This window comes from Octopus sinensis, linkage group LG4 (genome assembly GCF_006345805.1).
Source record: "Octopus sinensis linkage group LG4, ASM634580v1, whole genome shotgun sequence".
Taxonomy (NCBI): Eukaryota; Metazoa; Mollusca; class Cephalopoda; order Octopoda; family Octopodidae; genus Octopus; species Octopus sinensis.
Window position 1 is genome coordinate 6,440,520 of NC_043000.1, and position 21,255 is coordinate 6,461,774.

Genomic DNA, 21,255 nt, shown 5'->3' on the forward strand with positions numbered 1-21,255 from the left:
AAATATTCAAACATCTGGGGGGGGTTTCAATGGATCATACATGCTTCATTTCTCTCTAATCTCTTCCAATCTTCGACATTCAATATTAATATCTCATGGCATATGCTTCATAGAGTTCCCCACATTTTTAAACATTTACTTTTCTTTTGGCACAGAGAGAAGCAACAACGTCTGTTATTGACAACAGAGCAGAGAATTCCCAAAACTGCTGCGATCGCCTTACCCCTCAGTACTCCAGCCGCCTTATATTCAACGACCAGGCTGTAGATCATTTGGTACCAAGTCATGCAAAAGGAATAAATCTTTAAAATTTTTTTTATATCTTATTGGTTAGTGCAATCTGCAGGGTGTTGTGCAACCAAAAGAATACCCTCCATCAGGCATTTGCCATATTCTGAATGCCTTACTTCCCTGGGCATGGACACATTGAAACTCCGATGTCTGGCAGCTGACTTGGCAGACACCCATAAAATTATTAACCATCTTACAAACAATAACTCTGAGCACCTTTTCAAACTCCACCCGTCTAACACCCGTGGACATATTTACAAAGTCAGAAGACAGCACAGCTCCCATGACTTTCAGAAACATTTTTTCATGCTGAGAGTTGCTGAAGCATGGAACAAACTGCCGGCATCAGTTGTTAGTTGTCGGAGCACTGCATCCTTCAAAACTTCCATGCTTCCTGAGATTCGCCAACACTACACCTGATTTTCTCCCCTCCATACACACACAGGCATGTATCTGACTCATACACTATTCGCTTTCCAGTCATTTGTACATTACTGCATATACTTTATACACACTTTCTGACAAGTTGTGGTGCACCTGAGCACTGTATACAATAATTTCATTATTTATTATTATATATAAATCTGCTTCCCAACCACATGGTTCTGGGTTCAGTCTTACTGTATGACACCTTGGAAAGGTGTCCTCTATTATAGTTGCGAACTGACAAAAGCCTAGTGAGTGGATTCAGTCGACAGAAACTGAAAGAAGGTCATCATATGTATGTATGTATGTATGTATGTATCATCATCGTTTAACATCCGCTTTCCCTGCTGGCATGGGTTGAACGGTTTTACTGAGAACTGGCAGTATTTGTGTGTCTCTCCTTACAACAGCCAAAATGGTTGATCATTAGTAAGGAAAGACACACAAATAAGAAAGAAGAAAGCAAAGAACCACTGATAAGGTCAAAGAAGTGTGACGAAAGAACTCTGGCTGAAATACGATTAATGTAAAAAATAAAATAAAGCTGCAGGAAATGAACACCGAATATATAGTACGTGTGTTTTTATTGGCTAAACTAGCAAAGTGACCATCCACAAATACAATGATATATATATAATATATATATTATATATATATATATATGTGTGTGTGTGTGTGTGTGTGTGTGTGTGTATACATGTACATGTATATGAACATATACATGTACACACACACACTATATATATACACACACACACACACACTTATATATATAAATCAGTGTATATAGTAAAAAAAATGTTACGTAATATTTGAATAATAAGATAATAAAAGATAAGGATAAATATACAGCAAGAACAAATTTTAAAAATTAAAAAAAATATCCCCAGATTATTCTCAGGATCTTTCTTATGGAGAAATAAATGATAACAGATATCACAATAAACATTTATAAGAAAAGCAGGAATTATTACACACAAAATATTTGTTCATCCATTTTTACAATCCCTTTTCCGTGTTGGAATAATTAGGATGATGTTGTTATTGAGAGGTTGCTTTATTTTGGACATCTCTGAAGGAGCAAAGCCAGCAGACATTTCATTGAGTTGAGGAAAGGAACATATTGCCACCAATTGTAGTCCCTGTTATCCAGAAACTATTTAAACAAACACTCAGACACACACATACACCCAACAAGCATGCACACATACTCATACATATATACATACATACATACATACATACATACATACATACATACATACATACATACATACATACATATATACATACAATAAGATAAGATTCATCTTATTTATGCGGTGTATCTTATGCCATTTTTTTAGCATAATAACATGCGAAACCCTGACAGCATAGCAGACAAGTCTGGTTCCCAACCATATGGGAAGCAAACTTCTAAACTAGTTTACTGTGTCCAAGGCAACCAAAGACTTGTGTGTAGATTATGTTGATGAAATCTCAAGGAAGCCCATCATATACGTATGCGATGAGCTTCCTTGAGATTTCAACAATGTAATCCACGCACAAGTCTTTGGTTGCCTTAGACACAGTAAACTAGTTTAGAAGTCTGCTTCCCATATGGTTGGGAACCAGACTTGTCTGCTATGCTGTCAGGGTTTCGCATGTTATTATGCTAAAAAAATGGCATAAGATACACCACATAAATAAGATGAATCTTATCTTATTGTATTGTGTGTTTATTGACCCTGATGAGAATTGAACCCACAAGCTTTGGCTCCAAAAGATGACTTCTTATCCATTGGGCCAAATGGCCTCAAACATTTGTCCTAACGCATAATTTCTAGCATGCATTTGCCTGGCTGCTTATCCAAAATAAAAGACATCAGATCGTTATAATCCTAGATGAGGCTCAGCATCCTGAGATCCTTTGCCATCCACTTCTTTGAATGTTTACCTGAGTCTCTCTCTTCCTCGTGTTCCATCCTCTTGGAGAGATATGCACTTTCTATTTAGTTGCCATCATCCATTCAACACATCGTATACGAATTTCATTGAAGTCTTCCCTGTTGCACACAGCATCTTTTATCTTTTACTTGTTTCAATCACTAGACTGTGGCCATGCTGGGGCAATGCCTTGAAGTATTTTTAGTTGAATAAATTGGCCCCAGTACTAATTTTTTTTTAAAGCATAGTGCTTGTTCTATTACTCTCTTTTGATAAACTACTAAGTTATGTGGGCGTAAACACACCAACACCGGTTGTCAAGTGGTGGTGGGGAACAAATACACACACATACATGCACACACACACACATACACACACATACACACACACACGATGGTCTTCCTTCAGTTTCTTATTTCTTTACTGCTCACAAGGGGCTAAACACAGAGGGGACAAACAAGGACAGACAAATGGATTAAGTCGATTACACCGACCCCAGTGCATAACTGGTACTTAATTTATCGACCCTGAAAGGATGAAAGGCAAAGTCAACCTCGGCGAAATATGAACTCAAAACGTAGCAGCAAACGAAATACCTATTTCTTTACTGCCCACAAGGGGCTACACACAGAGGGGACAAACAAGGACAGACAAATGGATTAAGTCAATTATATCGACCCCAGTGCATAACTGGTACTTATTTAATCGACCCCGAAAGGATGAAAGGCAAAGTCGACCTCAGCGGAATTTGAACTCAAAATGTAACAGCAGACGAAATACCTATTTCTTTACTGCCCACAAGGGGCTACACACAGAGGGGACAAACAAGGACAGACAAATGGATTAAGTCAATTATATCGACCCCAGTGCATAACTGGTACTTATTTAATCGACCCCGAAAGGATGAAAGGCAAAGTCGACCTCAGCGGAATTTGAACTCAAAATGTAACAGCAGACGAAATACCTATTTCTTTACTGCCCACAAGGGGCTACACACAGAGGGGACAAACAAGGACAGACAAATGGATTAAGTCAATTATATCGACCCCAGTGCATAACTGGTACTTATTTAATCGACCCCGAAAGGATGAAAGGCAAAGTCAACCTCGGCGGAATTTGAACTCAGAACATAACGGCAGACGAAATACCGCTAAGCATGTCACCCGGCATGCTAATGATTCTGCCAGCTTGCCGCCTTCTTCTTTCAGTTTCTGTAAACCAAATCTACTCACAAGAATTTGGTTGGCCCACAGTTATAGTAGAAGACACTTGCCCAAGGTGCCACACAGTGAGACTGAACTCAAACCGTGTGGTTGGGAAGCAAGCTTCTTATCACACACACCCATACCTGCACCTCAGTAACTCTTATATCCAGTTTTCCTCTCAGTTCATTTGTGCCACATCATTCATATACATTAACATTACACAATCAGCAGAGCATATTCACTCTTTTTCCTTCTAGTATTTATGAATCCTTTGCCTTCAAAGACCTTCTTTTACCAGCATGCAGCAATGCAATTCTAACACAAGTATCATACAATCTGCTCTCTGCTCTTCACACTGAGTCAGTAAAATCAATGTTACCAGAGGTAATAGCTTCCTGAGCATGTTTCTTGCTCTTGTTACTCTGGCTACAATGTTCAGATCACTCACCCACTCACTAGGAATTAGATCACCAAGGTAATAGAAGCTATAAACTACTTCTGTGGAGTGTTGTGAGTATTTGGGAGAATCTGTTTCATGTGTACTCTTAGTCCTTATTGCTCCAGTGCACCTGCAACATATGAAGTCTACATTCTGTATTAATATGTGTGTATGCACGTATGTATGTATGTATGTATGTATGTATTGTATATATATATATGTGTGTGTATATGTTTGTGAATATATACTTGCATATGAACACACATACACACACACACACACACACACACACACACACACACACATATATATAGTGAAGGTGAATGGCTCAGTGGTTAGAATGTCTGGCTCACAGTCATGAGGTTGTGAGTGTGATTCCCAGACTGGGTTGTGTGTTGTGCTCTTGAGCAAGACACTTTATTTCAAGTTGGTCCAGTTCCCTCAGCTGTAGAAATGAGTTGCGATGTCACTGGTGCCAAGCTGTATCAGCCTTTGACTTTCCCTTGAATAACATCGGTGGTGTTGAGAGGGAGGCCGGTATGCATGGGTGACTGCATAAACAACCTTACTTGGACTTGTGCAATCCCATGGTCATTCATGACTGAACAGGGTCTTTCAATATATATATATATATATATACTTTATTTAAAAGCAGCAGAAATTCAACAAAAGCTGTTACTCGGAGTTTCACATTCAGGAACTTGAAACTCCGAGTAACAGCTTTTGTTGAATTTTTGCTGCTTTTAAATAAAGCATATTACTCTACCTCTGGTATTTGAGTACTCTTTTTTCCACCTTATTTCACATTTATGTGTTTACTCCGGTATATATATATATATATATATATATATATATATATATATCTTAATAATTACGATGTGCACTCTTCTATCTCTACTATCCCTTCTCTGTCTATCTCTCTCCCTCTCTTGTTTTTCATCCCTTCTGGTTTTCTCTCCCACCCTTCCCTATTCTTCTCTTCTCTTCTTCACCATTCCCTTTCTCTCACTCTCCCTCCTTGACTCTCTCGTCGCTGACACGCGACGAAAGGGAATCTGTCTTTCTACCCATTTCCTTCCTAAAGACAACATGTGCTTATACCTGTCTTCTTTCATAAGCTCGTCCTCCTAGCATTCATAAAAACTTTTCTGTCGTCTTGGCTTAACAGCCCTCACCATTTGTTTTTACTGTTTTCTTCTCACTGTCCTGTTCTTGTTTCCACTTTCACCCTCCGCAAAAAATCCCAAATTTTATTTAATTTGCTATGCGGGAAGGACTGTTTCAATGAAATCACATCTTGTCCTTGCCTTCAAAACGCGGAGTAGTTGAGACAGGGACAACTGATAAAGAAAAATTTCTTTATGTTGCATATGTTGTTCCTCTGTTTGTTTTTTTCGTTGTTCAAAAAAAGTTTGTTTTCATGTTTTCGTTTCTTGATGTGTTCAACGTTTTTTTGATGTCCTGTTCCCATATATGCACATATATATACATATATATGTAGGTATGTACATATATGTATGTATATATACATATATATGTAGGTATGTACATATATGTATGTATATATGAATATATTTATATATTATTTATATTATTTATATATATATTGAGAGAGAGAGATTCAGATGAATATAGTACTTAAGTCGAGGCACCAGAATTTAGTACAGTATTATCCATACAATTTCAAAGTAAGGTGATTAAAATCAAAATACGCAACAAGGATATCCAGAGGTAATGCAGTACGATTGTTTCATGCAACTCCATTTAATTGAATAAAGCAATCATTACATCAATTTAAAATGCAGAGCAATCCTCAGCTGCACAAAGACATAGAATTTAATTAAATTAGAACAGATGGACACATTAGTATAATTCTACCTAAAATCTCCAAGAAGTTAAGGAGTTAAGTATGCCGTCACTAGTGATCACTCCAAACACTATGATGTTGACCGGATGTTTGATTTTTATCCCTCTTGGTAAATGTTTTGGGGACATGGCAAGTTGTTCCATGTGTTCACCATTTGATCCTGGCAGAAACTTTTCTCATCTGAGAAAAACCAAAGCATGTTTGGTTGGAAGGGATGCTTGAGTTTGTTCAAAAGCTTTGTGGCATGCTCTTTTCTCTTATCCCTTATGGCTTGGGATAAAAATTGGCCCTTTCTCTTCTTGTATGAGGATTATCAAATGTCTTCATGCATTACCTGCCTGATAAGAAACTCAGACATTCCCATATCCCTGACAACGGACCTGATTGACTTACAGGGATCATTGTCAACCATGGCCTGGATCTCACCAACAAATTCAGTTCTTTCCTTATCAGAATGATCAGAGTGAATTTTCCAAGCTGCCATACCTTTGTAGTCACCATTAGACTCATCCAACTTTTTCCGAATCCTCTGCATTGTCCTGAGAGTGAAACCCAAACACTCTGAAATGTTCGTATTGGAGCTTCCAGCATGACTGCCAAGCAGTGCAGCATGTCATTTCCAAATTTCTGGTTGAGTGAATTGTATCATGGTGCTGTTTTTCTTACAGACAGTGCCCAACTGACCCTACCATACTGTGTAGTTGACAATATCAAAAATAAACAATGCACATGTGTGAAATTAAAAATATGAAATGGTGACAAGATTCAGATGAATTAGGTACTTAGGTTGAGGCACCCAAAATTATTGCAGAATTATCTGTACAGTTTCAAAATAAGGTGAATAAAATGAAAATGAGCAACAGGATATCCAGAGGTGATGCAGTACGATTGTTTCAAGCAACTCCATTTAATTAAATCGAGTTGCTTGAAACGATCATACTGCATCACTTCTGGATATCCTGTTGCTCATTTTGATATATATATATATATATATATATATATATATGTGTGTGTGTGTGTGTGTGTGTGTGTGTGTGTGTGTGTGTGTGTGTGCACACATGCATACATACATACATACATACATGCATACATACATACACACATACATACATACATACATGCATACATACATAAACACATACATACATACATACATACATACATACATACATACATACATACATACGTATATGCATACATACAAAGAGAGACAGAAAAGAAGGGAGCTGGTTGAGCAAGTTCCAACCATAAGACAGGAGTACTCAATATTAAAAACAAAGTTAAAAGGTTTTATAATTACAGTATGGAATCAATCAAAATGTATTACTCAGATGAATTCAATAATTTAATTGATTTCTATAATGGACGGACACACACACACAAATGTGTGTGTATATATGTATGTATATATTTATGTATATATGTGTGTATATATATATATATATATATATATCATCATCCTCATCATCATCGTTTAACGTCCGCTTTCCATGCTAGCATGGGTATATTCATATATATATATATAGATATATGTGTGTGTGTATATATATCATCATCATCATCATCATCATATATATATATAATATGTATGCACACACACACACATATATATATGTATATATATATATGTGTATATATATATATATATATATATTTGTGGTGTGTGTGTATATGTATACACACACACACACACACACATATATGTTTATTACAAATTGTTTAGAATATCATGTAACTGGATTTTTTTGGACTTCATGTACAAATTTTTTTTTGTGATGTTCAAAAATGCACCAACATTTATTCACTATAAGCTTTATTGATCACCAATCAATATATACCAATTTCTTCATTTTCTTCTTTTTTGTTGCAGCTTCACAGTGAATTTTCAAGTGTTATCAGAGAATAAAAGTACACAGGAATTTTTAAATGAATGAATGAATAAAAAAAACATTAATTAAAAGAGAAGGCTTGTTTTTACTTTATTATTTTCTTTACTTCCTTCGTGATAACAGTTTTACATTGTCAAAGAAATTTAAACAATTATTAACATTTATAAAATATAAATATGTATAAAATATATGCAGATTTATTTGTATGTATATATATAGTTTTGAAAGTGTATATGTCTTCAAAAGCATCAGCAATGGGATAATTGCATTGTGTTCTTATGAAGCCAGTTTTAACAGGGTCGCAGAGTACCAGAGCAATGTATTAACACACAGCCAATATTAGGAATCAATTAAGTTTCAACCAATAACGATAAGTAACCATCTTCAAATGTTAAGAAGAGAAATGTTGTTTGGTTTAACCCTCCATACAATATTGATGGAAAAAAAGGAAAAAAAGCAACATTGTAAAACCTTTTTTCCTATTTATACCTGATCAGAATATATTTTCAAACAAGAGCAACAAAACATATAAAGGTGAACAAAACCTATGTGTAGAATATGTCGAATTTTGTTAGGTACCCCAATGAAGAATATTGTAAACAAACCAAGTACGAAAAGAGATGGCATACTTTGCCGAAATATAGAGTTCTGATTACTAGAAGACAAATGACTAGATTAAAACATTGTATACCACACTCATACATCAACAGTTTTTAAAATTATATTTGGTAATTGTAAGTTAAAGGAATAATTTCCAACATTCCATTATCAATGCTAGATAAGGCACCAGGATTAAAGAATTTATCAAAGTACATCAGCCTCTGTCTTGCAGAGAAACTTCATATCTTTTGTTACTCTTCTCAAAGCCTAAATAAAAGAAAGAACTTATTTTGGCTCAAATTCTTTTAAAGTAGCCTTCCTCTAGCAAGATCATTAATAATTGATTTAAGAGATCAGATTGAATGCAATTTAAACTGTTCAGTCACTATCTGTCACTTCTTTTTCATCCACTGTTGTTCACAGTCAACAAAAAACCCCCAATGGAACGAAACTTTGGTTTAGATATTTAATTCTCTGTATTTTATATACATCAAACATATATAAGACTCTATATATTTCTTAGAAAAGGGTGTATGGCGTACTTTAATGTTTTTGCAACACAAAATTAACAAAAATAATATCAGAGATGTGTGTGTGTTTGTATAAGTGCATGTGTGTGTGTGTGACTGTATGTGTGCATGTATTCAGAATTTTTTATACCTCATCCTCCTCACTTTCATTACTTCCTCTCCTCTCATTCTGCTCATGCTACCAAACCCATCACATTCACATTCATACAATTTCTTCTGTCCACCCACCCAGTCATGCCTGCTTTGAATAAACAGGCTCAGCTTGGAGTAGAGAAAACTCTTTAGTCTTTCAGAGGACAAAGCAATTATCCTAGAGTTGGTGTTATAATCAAAGGCAACCAGAAAAACTCTGTAGAGTGGTCGGCAAATTGACAAATACAACATGGAGAGAGTATATGGTCTTGTTGAGAACATGACAACCTTTCTGCTGATGGTGTCATGATAAAATGCATGTTGTGCACTCTACAAAGTGATTCGTGCTAGGAAGTGCATCCTGCCATACATAGGATGCCAAATCAAACGTCCCAGTGGGATAAGGAAGTCTGCACCTAGGAGATCTGCAACTTCAAATAAGAGCCACGTTGCCAGCAAAGTAAATGAATGTAAAATGAGAAGGAAGAGGGATGTCTTTTTATTTGTGGATATATATACTTAATCTTATGTATGTATATACTATGTATGTACACATAATTTGTGTGTGTGAGTGTATGTGTGTGTATCGTCCTACCTATGTATTCCAATAAATGATATTCATAAAGTTTGCCAGACTTTTTAACAGTTATTCGCATTATTTCTTCCAACAAGATGCATATCAGGCTGGCTTTTCATTTTTTTCAGTTACTTTTCCTTTCACAAATCACACTCTTGATAATTATTATTATTTTTTTTTTCTTTTTTGGCATTTTCATATTTATAACAACATAACAACATAACAGAACCAAGAAATACAGCTTGTAACTCTCCTCAAAGCTCAGGTGAAACCCACAATGGAATACTGCTCCCATGTCTGGGACAGTGTCCTTACTAACATTCTGGACCATATCCAAATGAAGGCCATTTTATTAATTGACAGAGTCTCACTCACCAACAACCAATGACTCACAGATCAACTCTATTCTATCCATCTCATTTCACTGATCTCAAAGGATATGCAAAGGTCACAGGGCAAAACCTCTCCTTCCTGACTAAACTTGATCATATCTGTGTGAATGTAGATTATATATATGCATAGTATATATATATATGTAGGTAAATATATATATATACACATATACATACATATATACATATACATTCTTATATTCTTTGAAAGAAACATATATGCATATATACATACACATATATAAACAGACATACCACACACACACATCATATGTATATATATATATATATATATATATATATATATATCTTCTGAACCATTGGATCTTGTTGAACAATCAAATCGAAGCCACCTTAGAAAGCAGATATGAAATGACATAACATAATGACAACAATGATGTTGATTTATATATATACATACATACATACATACGTACATACATACATACACACATATATACATACATGGTGGTGGTGGTGGTTGTCTACTCCTTATGCAGAGTTTGACCACCTCCTGTACCTACACCTTAGAACTATCGTGGCATCTGATGTGGGTTTTTTAAACCAATGTTTTGAAAAGACACCCGCATGGACTGCATATCCAATTTGGACCACCAAGAGCTGCAGTCAAGTTCTGATCTTTGTGGATATTAACATGTCTTTTGAGACCTTCATTAGAATTGCACACCTGGCACACATTGCATTGAAATGTGTGCACAGACATATATATATATACAAATATAAATATAATAATATATATATATATAATATATATATATATTTTTTTTTCTTTCTTTTTTCTTTACTTGTTTCAGTCATTTGACTGTGGCCATGCTGGAGCACCACCTTATATATATATATATATATATATATATATATGTATATATATATATATATATATATATATATATATATATACATATATATTACAGTTCTATATTTAAGAGATGAGGAATTATATCCATTATTTACATTTGACGGATATTTGTCCTCATCTTGTTTGTTGTTAGCACAACGTTTCGGCTGGTATACCCTCCATCCTTCATCAGGTGTCTTGGGGAAATTTCGAACCTGGATTCTCATCCCCAAGGTATTTTTCGATGTTGTTGTTGTTTTTATTATTATTATTATTATTATTATTATTATTCAGGTCACTGCCTGGAATCAAACTCGGAATCTTGGGGTTAGTAGCCCGGGCATATGTCATAGTGGTTAAGAGCATGGGCTACTAACCCCAAGATTCCAAGTTCAATTCCAGGCAGTGACCTGAATAATAATAATAACAACAACAACAACATTGAAAACTATCTTAGGAATGAGAATCCAGGTTCAAAATTTCCCCAAGACACCTGATGAAGGCTGGAGGGTGTATCAGCTGAAACATTATGTTAATAACAAACGAGATGAGGACAAATATCCATCAAATGTAAATAGTGTAAATAATATATATATACAAAACAAAACACCTTGGGTGGTGAGTAAGAAGGTTAGTATCGTTCCGCCATCAGATTGCCTCTCTGGGCCACCATGCCAGGTGCTAAGTAGTGCACAAGAGTACACCAAGCATGTCTGACAATGGGGTTACCCCACGGTGACAGCTCACTTGCTTTTTGATACCCAACCATTGTCTGATGTTACAAATCTTCCCCAATAACATTAAAGTACACATGTATGTATGTGTTTATATAAGTACTGAAAAGTTCTTGGCTTTCGGTAAAAGAATATACAAGAGGATCAGTTAATTATGATTTTATTCAACATATTCCCCTCTCAGATTCACACACTTATTGCAGCAATCCTTCAGTTTTTCTAAGCCCTGTAAAAAAGAACTCAGAAGGTTGGGCCTCCAATCAAGCCTTTTGTGATCCCCTTAAAGCCAGCAACTTTTCAGCACTGACTCATATATACATATATACATACACATATACAACTGGCAATTATACCTTTGTTTATTTCCTATTCTATGTAATGAACATGGTCAACTTTTTGACCATCATTCCCAACTCCACTACCTTTTATCTACTTCTATGTTCTCATTACAACAAACAAGTCTTGCTCAGTTTCTTATAACAATATTGAAAGACACCTATGAGCTCATATTATTTATTACTTTAATCTACAATTATCTGATCATCTTAATACTGTGGAGCACTAGCATACTTCATGAAGTACTCCATTAGCTTGTAATTAATGAGAATAATACCCTCACTGATGAGAATGACAGCAGGTATCTTTGGTCTTTTCCCTAGTTGTTCTTTCATCTTCAATACTACATTCATTAGCTATCATCCTATTACACTTTGCTCCCTTGATTCACTCCCTTGATGCCCTCTCTTTCCTTAGGTCCCCTCCTAACCATATCATGAAAGGCACTGTTGCCTTTTCCCTATTTTAATTGACTTCCATTAGTTCAGCTATCAATTATCAATTAATTTCCTCTCCTCATCATCTAGCTCTGTCCATTTGCCTTATCTCTCGCTAACACTTTCTCTTATCACTTCTCCATTCCTCCTATTCGTCTCTTTCTTTATTTTGTTTTTGTTTTGTTTCTTCTTTAGTTATATCATTGCTTTCCTTTCTTTCGTGTTCAGTCTCATACATACTCTTTCTTTCTCTCTTGTTCCCTCTGTTCACTCATATATGGTAGCAATTTTTCATGCTCATTTCAATACTGCTTTTTTTTAGCTATTCATTAAGTGCTCAATCAGTAATTAATCAACAATAATCACTATAATTTCATGGAATCGGAGGATGCCTGCAACAGCAAGATTCAGTTTCAAAGAGAAGCAGAAAGAAAGACATATATGTTCAGAAAAGAAGGAATATGTAATGTCTTGTGTAGAGAGCTCTTCATTACACTCAGTGATTCATTCCTTACTTTCTCTTATCAGGAAAAAAATGTAATTCTTAATATGTCTCTTCAATGTCCACTTTAAGATGTCCTAAAAGATCAAACAGAATTCATTGAGGTAGATTTTCTATGGTCAAATGCTCTTTCTGTTGTGGTCACTGATCCTGTTATGAACTCTCATGCAAACATGTCTCCATAGCAAGACAAGTCTGTGTGGAAGTCTGGAAATGAGGGCGACTTCTTGTATGATGGTAACATTCATTGAGTGCTATTACATGTATGTATGTGTATATATATTGTATGTATGTGTATATATATTGTATTCATGTGTATATATATTGTATGTATGCATATATACACACATATATATTCACCGGCATTCACTTTTATGGGTGTGTAAGTATGCACAAAGTTTCCTTATTTGTTTATTTATTTATGTATTTATTGAAACAGCATGACAGCCAAATTATTTGAGGAAAGATGAATCATCCGTGTAACATTGTAATTGCTTTTATAGTTTGTTCTGTGTTTATCAAAGGAAATGCTATTATCACCAGTACATAAATTCACAACACCTTGGTGATCCTGTCATGAACTCTTGGGTAAACATGTCCCCATGGCAGGACATGTTTGCATGGAAGACTGGAAATGAGGGTGGCTTCTTGTATGATGGTGACATTCATTGACAACTATTGCATGATATCGACCCCAGTGCATAACTGGTACTTATTTAATTGACCCCGAAAGGATGAAAGGCAAAGTCGACTTTGGCGGAATTTGAACTCAGAACATAGTAGCAGACGAAATAGCGCTAAGTATTTCGCCCGGCATGCTAACATTTCTGCCAGCTCACCACTTTTGTTTCTGTTAGATATTAAGGATATATATATACTTATGGTTTGAGTTCTATTTTTCCTTTTTGCATCACCAGACCTACATATGTGTGTGTGTGTGTACGTGTGTGTGTGTGTGTGTATGTGTGTGTAACTGATGAGCTTCTTTTAGTTTCCATGTACCAAAATCACTCACAAGGCTTTGGTCAGCCTGGAACTATTGTAGAAGACACTTGCCCAAACACATGCCATACAGTGAGACTGAACCCAAAACCAAACACTTGGGAAGCGAACTATTGGCCTCACATCCGTGCTTGCTTCTATGCAACATCTGCACCTACATATATATACATTATACTCACACACATATCATATACATATATGTATATATACATTTGTTTAAACACATATATACAAACATGTAGATAATTTGATCCCCAGAAATGCAGCAGCAACTCTCTGTCAAAACTTCATCAAATAAACACCGTTTAACATTTAAGGTCAAACTCAGCTGGCAGTGCTGCATCGATTATTGTATATAATTTAAATAATATAGATTATTTAAGTAAAATATCTTATCTATATTAAAAGGAGACATAAATGTTACAAATATTGACCCCATTGACTCCAAAATCATTTTTCAATAGGAAAATTGGATAATCAATGATTCAAGAACAAAATATACAAGTTAACATGAAACAAGCCAATAATTTTCTGTTTTAAATAATAATATATATATATAAATAAATACAACAGAGTGAGTCTCAATGCCAAAATTATACATTACGTAGTTATTGATAACTTCAGATTCAGAATCAATATTTTCTGCTTGAACAAAAGATTAAGGGGGGGAGGGATTTATATGGAAAATATGATTTTTGCAAGCAATTTCCATGAATTTGGGTGTTTTTCAAGCTTTAATATCAGGAAAGTCAATAAATTATGGTTCCTTTTTCAACAAGATAATTTTGGTGTGTGTGTGTGTATATATATATATATATATATATATATATATATATATATGTTTCTCTAGCAGCAAAATGATAAACATTTAACTCTGCGCTTTACATTAGGTTCATTGTTAGATAGTGGTCCCAATTGCTGTTCATGTACCCTACATATTATTAAACATCCAAACATTACTGTGTATATATATATATATAGTACACACACACACACACACATATGTATATGTTGGGCTTCTTTCAGTTTCTCTCCACCAATCCACTCACAAAGTTTGGTTGGCTGAAGGCAACAACAGAAGATACGTGCTCAAAGTGCCATACAGTGGGACTGAACCCAGGTCCGTATTATTGAGAAATAATCTTCTTACCACACACCCATGCCTGTGCCTATATATATACACGTCAAGAGCACCAGCCCTCTTCCACATGCACACACAAACTCTCTTATACACACACATGCACACCTTCATTTTGGGATCACCACTACTTTATTATCTTCCCTTCTCCCTAGCTCTCCTGTGTGACCCTTCTGTCTGGCATTCGCCATGATAGATCGCTAGCCACTACACATTTTTTTATTTTCTCTCCTTGCTTCTGTCTGTGTTCCTTTCTGTGGAAGAGCATAGGCTTGAAATGTTAAAGACTTTTTCACTTCTCAAGCGTTATACTAATACATCTGTTTGTTGTCTACACCACTTGTCTTCATCTTTTTTTTTTGTGAATTCTCTCTCTCTCTCTCTCTCTCTATATATATATATATATATATATATATATATATATATATGTATATATAAAACAAAGTTATTTTATTCCATAGGAGTAGAAATATAGGAAATAGAAGTTGAAAATGCACTGAGATGTGGCTTATGTCACAACTGCAACATAAGCCACGTCTTTCTATTTCAACTTTTTGAAAATCAGTGTAAACTGTGAAACCGGTTAAATCTTTAAATATAATGATAAAAAAATATTTTAACTATTCTCAGTGCAAATTCAACTTTTATTTTTCCTATATGTATATTCTTTTTTTGGAACAGTGAAACTTGAAGCAGATAAAGATGTAAATAAATAGCATGTAAATATTAGGTTTCAAAAACCCTTTGGATGGAAAAAGCTGAAGGTTGTCCATGAACATTTTGTGTGTGTGTGTGTGTGTGTTTGGTGTAATACCCAATGACTGGTACAACAGCATAATTGTTAGCTGCTACAAGGGTAAGGGTGATGTTTTAGATAGAAGCAATTATAGAGGCATCAAACTCCTAGACCAGGTGATGAAAATTACAATGACGGTTATAGCCCAATTAATTAAGAGCAGAATTAGGCTAGATGAAATGCAGCTCTGCTTTGTCCAGGGGAGAAGCACTACTGACACTATTTTCATAGTCAGGCAACGGCAAGGGAAGTACTTAGCTAAGAATAAACCATTATACTTGTCATTCATTGATCTAGAGAAAACTTTCGATAGAGTACCCTGTTGTGTGATATGGTGGGCTTTGAGGAGGCTAGGGATAGACAAGTGGCTGGTGAAAGCTGTACAGGCCATGTACAGAGACACTGTCAATAAGGTGAGAGTTAACCATGAGTACAGCAAAGAATTTGCAAGAAAGAAGACTGCACTGGTTTGGTCATATGATGCAGATGGATGCTGACAGCTCCATAAAGAAGTGACAAGCTCTCAAAGTAGATGGAACATGTGTAAGTAGAGGACCCAGGAAGATATGGGACGGAGTACTGAAGAATGACCTTTGGATGCCGAACTGTTCAGGCAAGCTGACAAGGGGCCAGGATGCCTGGCACCTTGCTGTACTCAAGAAGACCCGAGCACTACAGCAGAAGTGTTAAATCTAGTTCTCCCTGGTAGAGAGGATTGACTAGCAAGAGTCCTGTGTCAGTGCCATGTGAAATGCACTTATGACAATGCTACATAAAAGCACTCATGAGGTGCCACTTAAAAGTGCCTGTGAGGTGTCATGTTAAAATATCTATACGGTGCCATGTAAAAGCACTCATGCAGAGCATGTATCTATATGCAGTTATGTCTATGTCAGGTCATAGAGTGACCAATGGTTCCACATCCATAAAGGACCTAGCTCCATGGATAAGCTGTCCATGGGGTTTGACCTTTTATGGACGCAAAACCGTTGGTCACACTGTGATCAGGCATAGACCGACAAGCTGTCCATGGGGCTATGTACTTTTATGGACACAAAACCATAGGTCACTCTATGACCAGACATAGATATAACTTCATATGAATATATATATATATATATATATATAAAGGAACACACACTACATACATACATTCATTCATACATATATACATACATACATACACACATACGTGCATGCATGCATGCATGCATGCATACATACATACATACATACATACACACACACACACACATACATACATACATACATACATACACACACGCACGCACGCACGCATACATACATACATACATACATACATACATACATACATACATACATACATACATACATACATACATACATACATATAGGCATGCATGTATGTATGATGTATACATTTATAAATATGCATAAATATGTGCATAAAATTAATTTGAATTTGAATCTTTACAAATTGTCATTGTATGTTTTGTTTTACCAGTTTTTAAGCAATAAAAGTGTTTAAACAACATTCTCATATTTATACCTGTGATTAAGGAAAACCATTGAATACACAAAACCAAAAGATAAAATTTTGGTTTGCTTCTAACAGTATTTCACAATGCTCATCCAAGAGGTATTTTGAAATAAGCTACAGAAATAAGGTGACATAAACATTAAATGCACATAAATATATTAAAATCTTTAATTTGTTTGATATATGTATCAGCATGCTATTGTCTGGTATTCAATTATAAGACTTTTAAAATATTTCAACTGATATTTTAAATTTTAGTAAGAATAATATATTAGCTATGAACAGGTGTTTAAAACAGAATTCATTTGAAGCAATGTATTCACTTACTCTAAAGCACAAAGATCACAGCCATTGTTATATAAAATTTGATATGTTCTAATATCTTCCAAATTATTTTATAGTTCCTTTTTATTATTTCTTAAATACCAGATTAATTTCATAAATCTGGGCCCAAAGATCTGAAAGTATGCTGATGATGATTGAATCTTAGCTTGAAAGGATTCTCTGTCAACCTGATATAATCCTTAATAACTGAATTGTTCACTGTAAATACTTTTACACTATAAATTACCAATTTCAAAAGAAATAAATTATTCAATGGGCAATTTATTAGAGTAAAATAGTTGCGGAAACAAGGGAAATTGGATGTAGGTAGCTATTTAAAATCTTTATTGTTAATATTTACAATTTTTGTATCAAAACTGTGTACAGGTGAAACTTAATTTAGCATTATTTCTATTAAAAATTTCATATGATCTATTTTAAATACTTGATGAATGTATTAAAGGAATCTTTACCCACATTTGTACTCACATTTAGACTAAATGGAATATTATACCAAATAACTTTGCTTTCTTGTTTTCCATTATCATCGTTTTAACATCCACTTTTCTATGCTTGCATGGGTTAGGTGGAATTTGTTGAGGTGAATATTTTTCAGCTAGAAGTCCTTCCTGTTGCCAAACATCACTTGTTTTCAAGTGTGGTAACATTTCCTCTTGACCAGACATGTTTTTACAGAAGACTGGAAATGAAGAACACCACTTACATGACAGTGACACTTCTTTGCAACTATCACATGATGTTAAGGCAAGGAGACAGTAACACAACCATACATATTTATAACTAATTATGCAACAAACTTCTTTTCCATGTTATTTCTTCTTTAAGCATTAAAAGCTGAGTCAATGGAGAGGAGTTAAAACTAGATGAAATCTCCAGGTGGTTTAAATGTCCAAGTCTCCTAAGTTGCAAGAAAGAGTCAGCAGAAGGACACCCAAGAGTTATGACCTGGATATGGCCCAGCCCCATAAGAGCGTAAAACATTAAGAGCCAAAACCCTTGCCCGAGGCAGTGGTGTTTCTTCTTTGAAAACCTTTTTATTTTCAGATCTCTTGAGAGTTTCTTATCACTTTTTATATAATAAATTTCATTCTGAAAAACCACTGAACTTCAGCATTTATGATATGCATAGTTGAAGGAAAATATTTAACAATATAAGAATTTGACAGCCCCATGCCATAAACAAATCTAAACAAATCTAAAATTTTCTTTCACTAAGTTGCATCTCACAGGCAATGTTTTTGTCATCATAAATCAAAATATTTCATTCATGTTTTTAAAAATGCTAACAGATACATGTCAAGGTATCTTCTAACATAGACACAAGTTCCATCAAGATGGAAAAGTTTTCTACTGCAAAGTGCATATTCAATGGGTTTCTTTAATTCATGTACATACAAACATAGATATGCACACACATGCAAACACATGTACACACACAACAGTTAGTTGTGCAACAGTTAGAAAAAAAGCACATTCAGTACAAACACAAAAAAACAACAATGCGAGGACGTGGTACATGTAAAGCTACATGAAATATCACTGAGTTAACTTTTTCTCTAGATTGTTTGAAAATATATATATATATATATATATATATATTATATATATATATACATATATATACACATACACACACACACACGCATATATAGTCTGATGAGTATATGCATATATGTATGGATATATATATATATATGTATATATATATATGTATATATATATATATATATATATATATATATATATATATACAATAATATGTTACATTACTCGATAGTCAACATAAAACTTTGAGTTTCAGATGCCGAAGTGGAAATCCACAACACCATCTCTTCGGTTATCTGGAAGGTGCGGTCTATACGACATGGAGAGATAGCTTATCTGGAAAAGCAGCTTAGACCCTACTACATGTCTAAATACAAGGACAGAACTTTTCGGATCATGCCCACATGTGACTAAATTTCTGTTACGTTTTTGGTCCCCTAAAGAAAACAGATAGAACATGCTTTCTATGTTATGTCCCAAGAAGACTTTATATATTTTTATATATATTTTTATATATTTTTTATGTATTTTTATATAATTTTTATGACAAAAAATGCGAGCAATGTATAAGTACGCAGGCAAGCAGAGTTATAACACAGTAATTTCCCTTTATTTAACGGTATTTTTTCATAGCGTTTTCAAATAGCCAGATAACCGAAGAGATGGTGTTGTGGATTTCCACTTCGGCATCTGAAACTCAGAGTTTTATCTTGACTATCGAGTAATATAACATATTATTGTATAGATAAATTTCCTCTATTTACATAATATTGAGGTCTCTTTCTTTCTTTTGTTATCTTAACATTTTATCAATATATATATATATATATATATTATATATATATATATATATATATATATATATACATGCATATATGGGTACAGGAAGTCACCAATGGTGCAAATAATATGAAATATGTAAACAACAAGAAAAAAATGGGAAACAGGACAAGTAAACACAGAGAAAGGACCCTTCATCAGTTGTCGCCTGTCTATCTACTACTCATTTCAAGCATTCAGAGATAATATAAGTTTTTAAAGATAGTTGCTTGTAAATTCTAAAATAGAATTTAGGATTTATGGAGGGTCAAAGTTAGGAACAAAAACATGACAGCGGAGACGTACAAGGAAACCAAACGAAAGCAAACATGGAAGGTTGTTAAACCAAAACGAGAGGAAAATAGTGAACACTGGGAGAAACATTTTATATATATATATATACATATGTATGTGTATATGTATTTGTATATGTGTCTGTGTGTGTATATATATGTATGCGTGTGTGTGTATGCATATATATATCTATATAGACAGATAGATATGGCTACATAGAAATATATATGAATATGTGTGTATGAATGTGAGGATATGTGTGTATGTGTGTGTGTGTGTGTGTGTGTGTAAGCATGAGTGTTTGTGTAAATTTTAGCTCTAGCCCTTTATTTTGTACCAGGTACCAATTTCTTTCCGTGAATGTCTCACCATTTCTTCCCAATGATATTTAGATTTTTTATCAAATTTTGCTCCAACATAGATACGGCCAATTAAATAACCAGATTTCTCATCTCTCTTGTTATGGTGCAGCACGGAGATGATGAAATAAATGTTTTCAAGCTGATTGTTTGGTACATCAAAAATGTAGGTCTCGTTAAAAATCGGGTTGCCATTTGTTGCATTTCTTAAGGAAGTTTTTGTTTTTTTCATTGCTCTCCCATCACTCATCAAAGCAACACGGACATAGGCATCTGAAAGGAGAGTGATACAAAAT

At 34.6% G+C, this 21,255-nt stretch overlaps 1 protein-coding gene across 2 annotated transcripts in view; it reads right to left on the reverse strand.

The window, feature by feature from the left end:
- Nucleotides 1-20,782: 20,782 nt before the first annotated feature.
- Nucleotides 20,783-21,255, reverse strand: part of LOC115210948 (synaptotagmin-C) — a 127,311-nt gene continuing 126,838 nt past the window's right edge. For both annotated transcript variants that reach the window (XM_036501723.1, XM_029779741.2), the window contains exon 6: nucleotides 20,783-21,232. In XM_036501723.1, coding sequence (XP_036357616.1) covers nucleotides 20,919-21,232 — 314 coding nt within the window. In that variant the 3' untranslated portion in view covers nucleotides 20,783-20,918. The remainder of the gene's footprint in view (nucleotides 21,233-21,255) is intronic.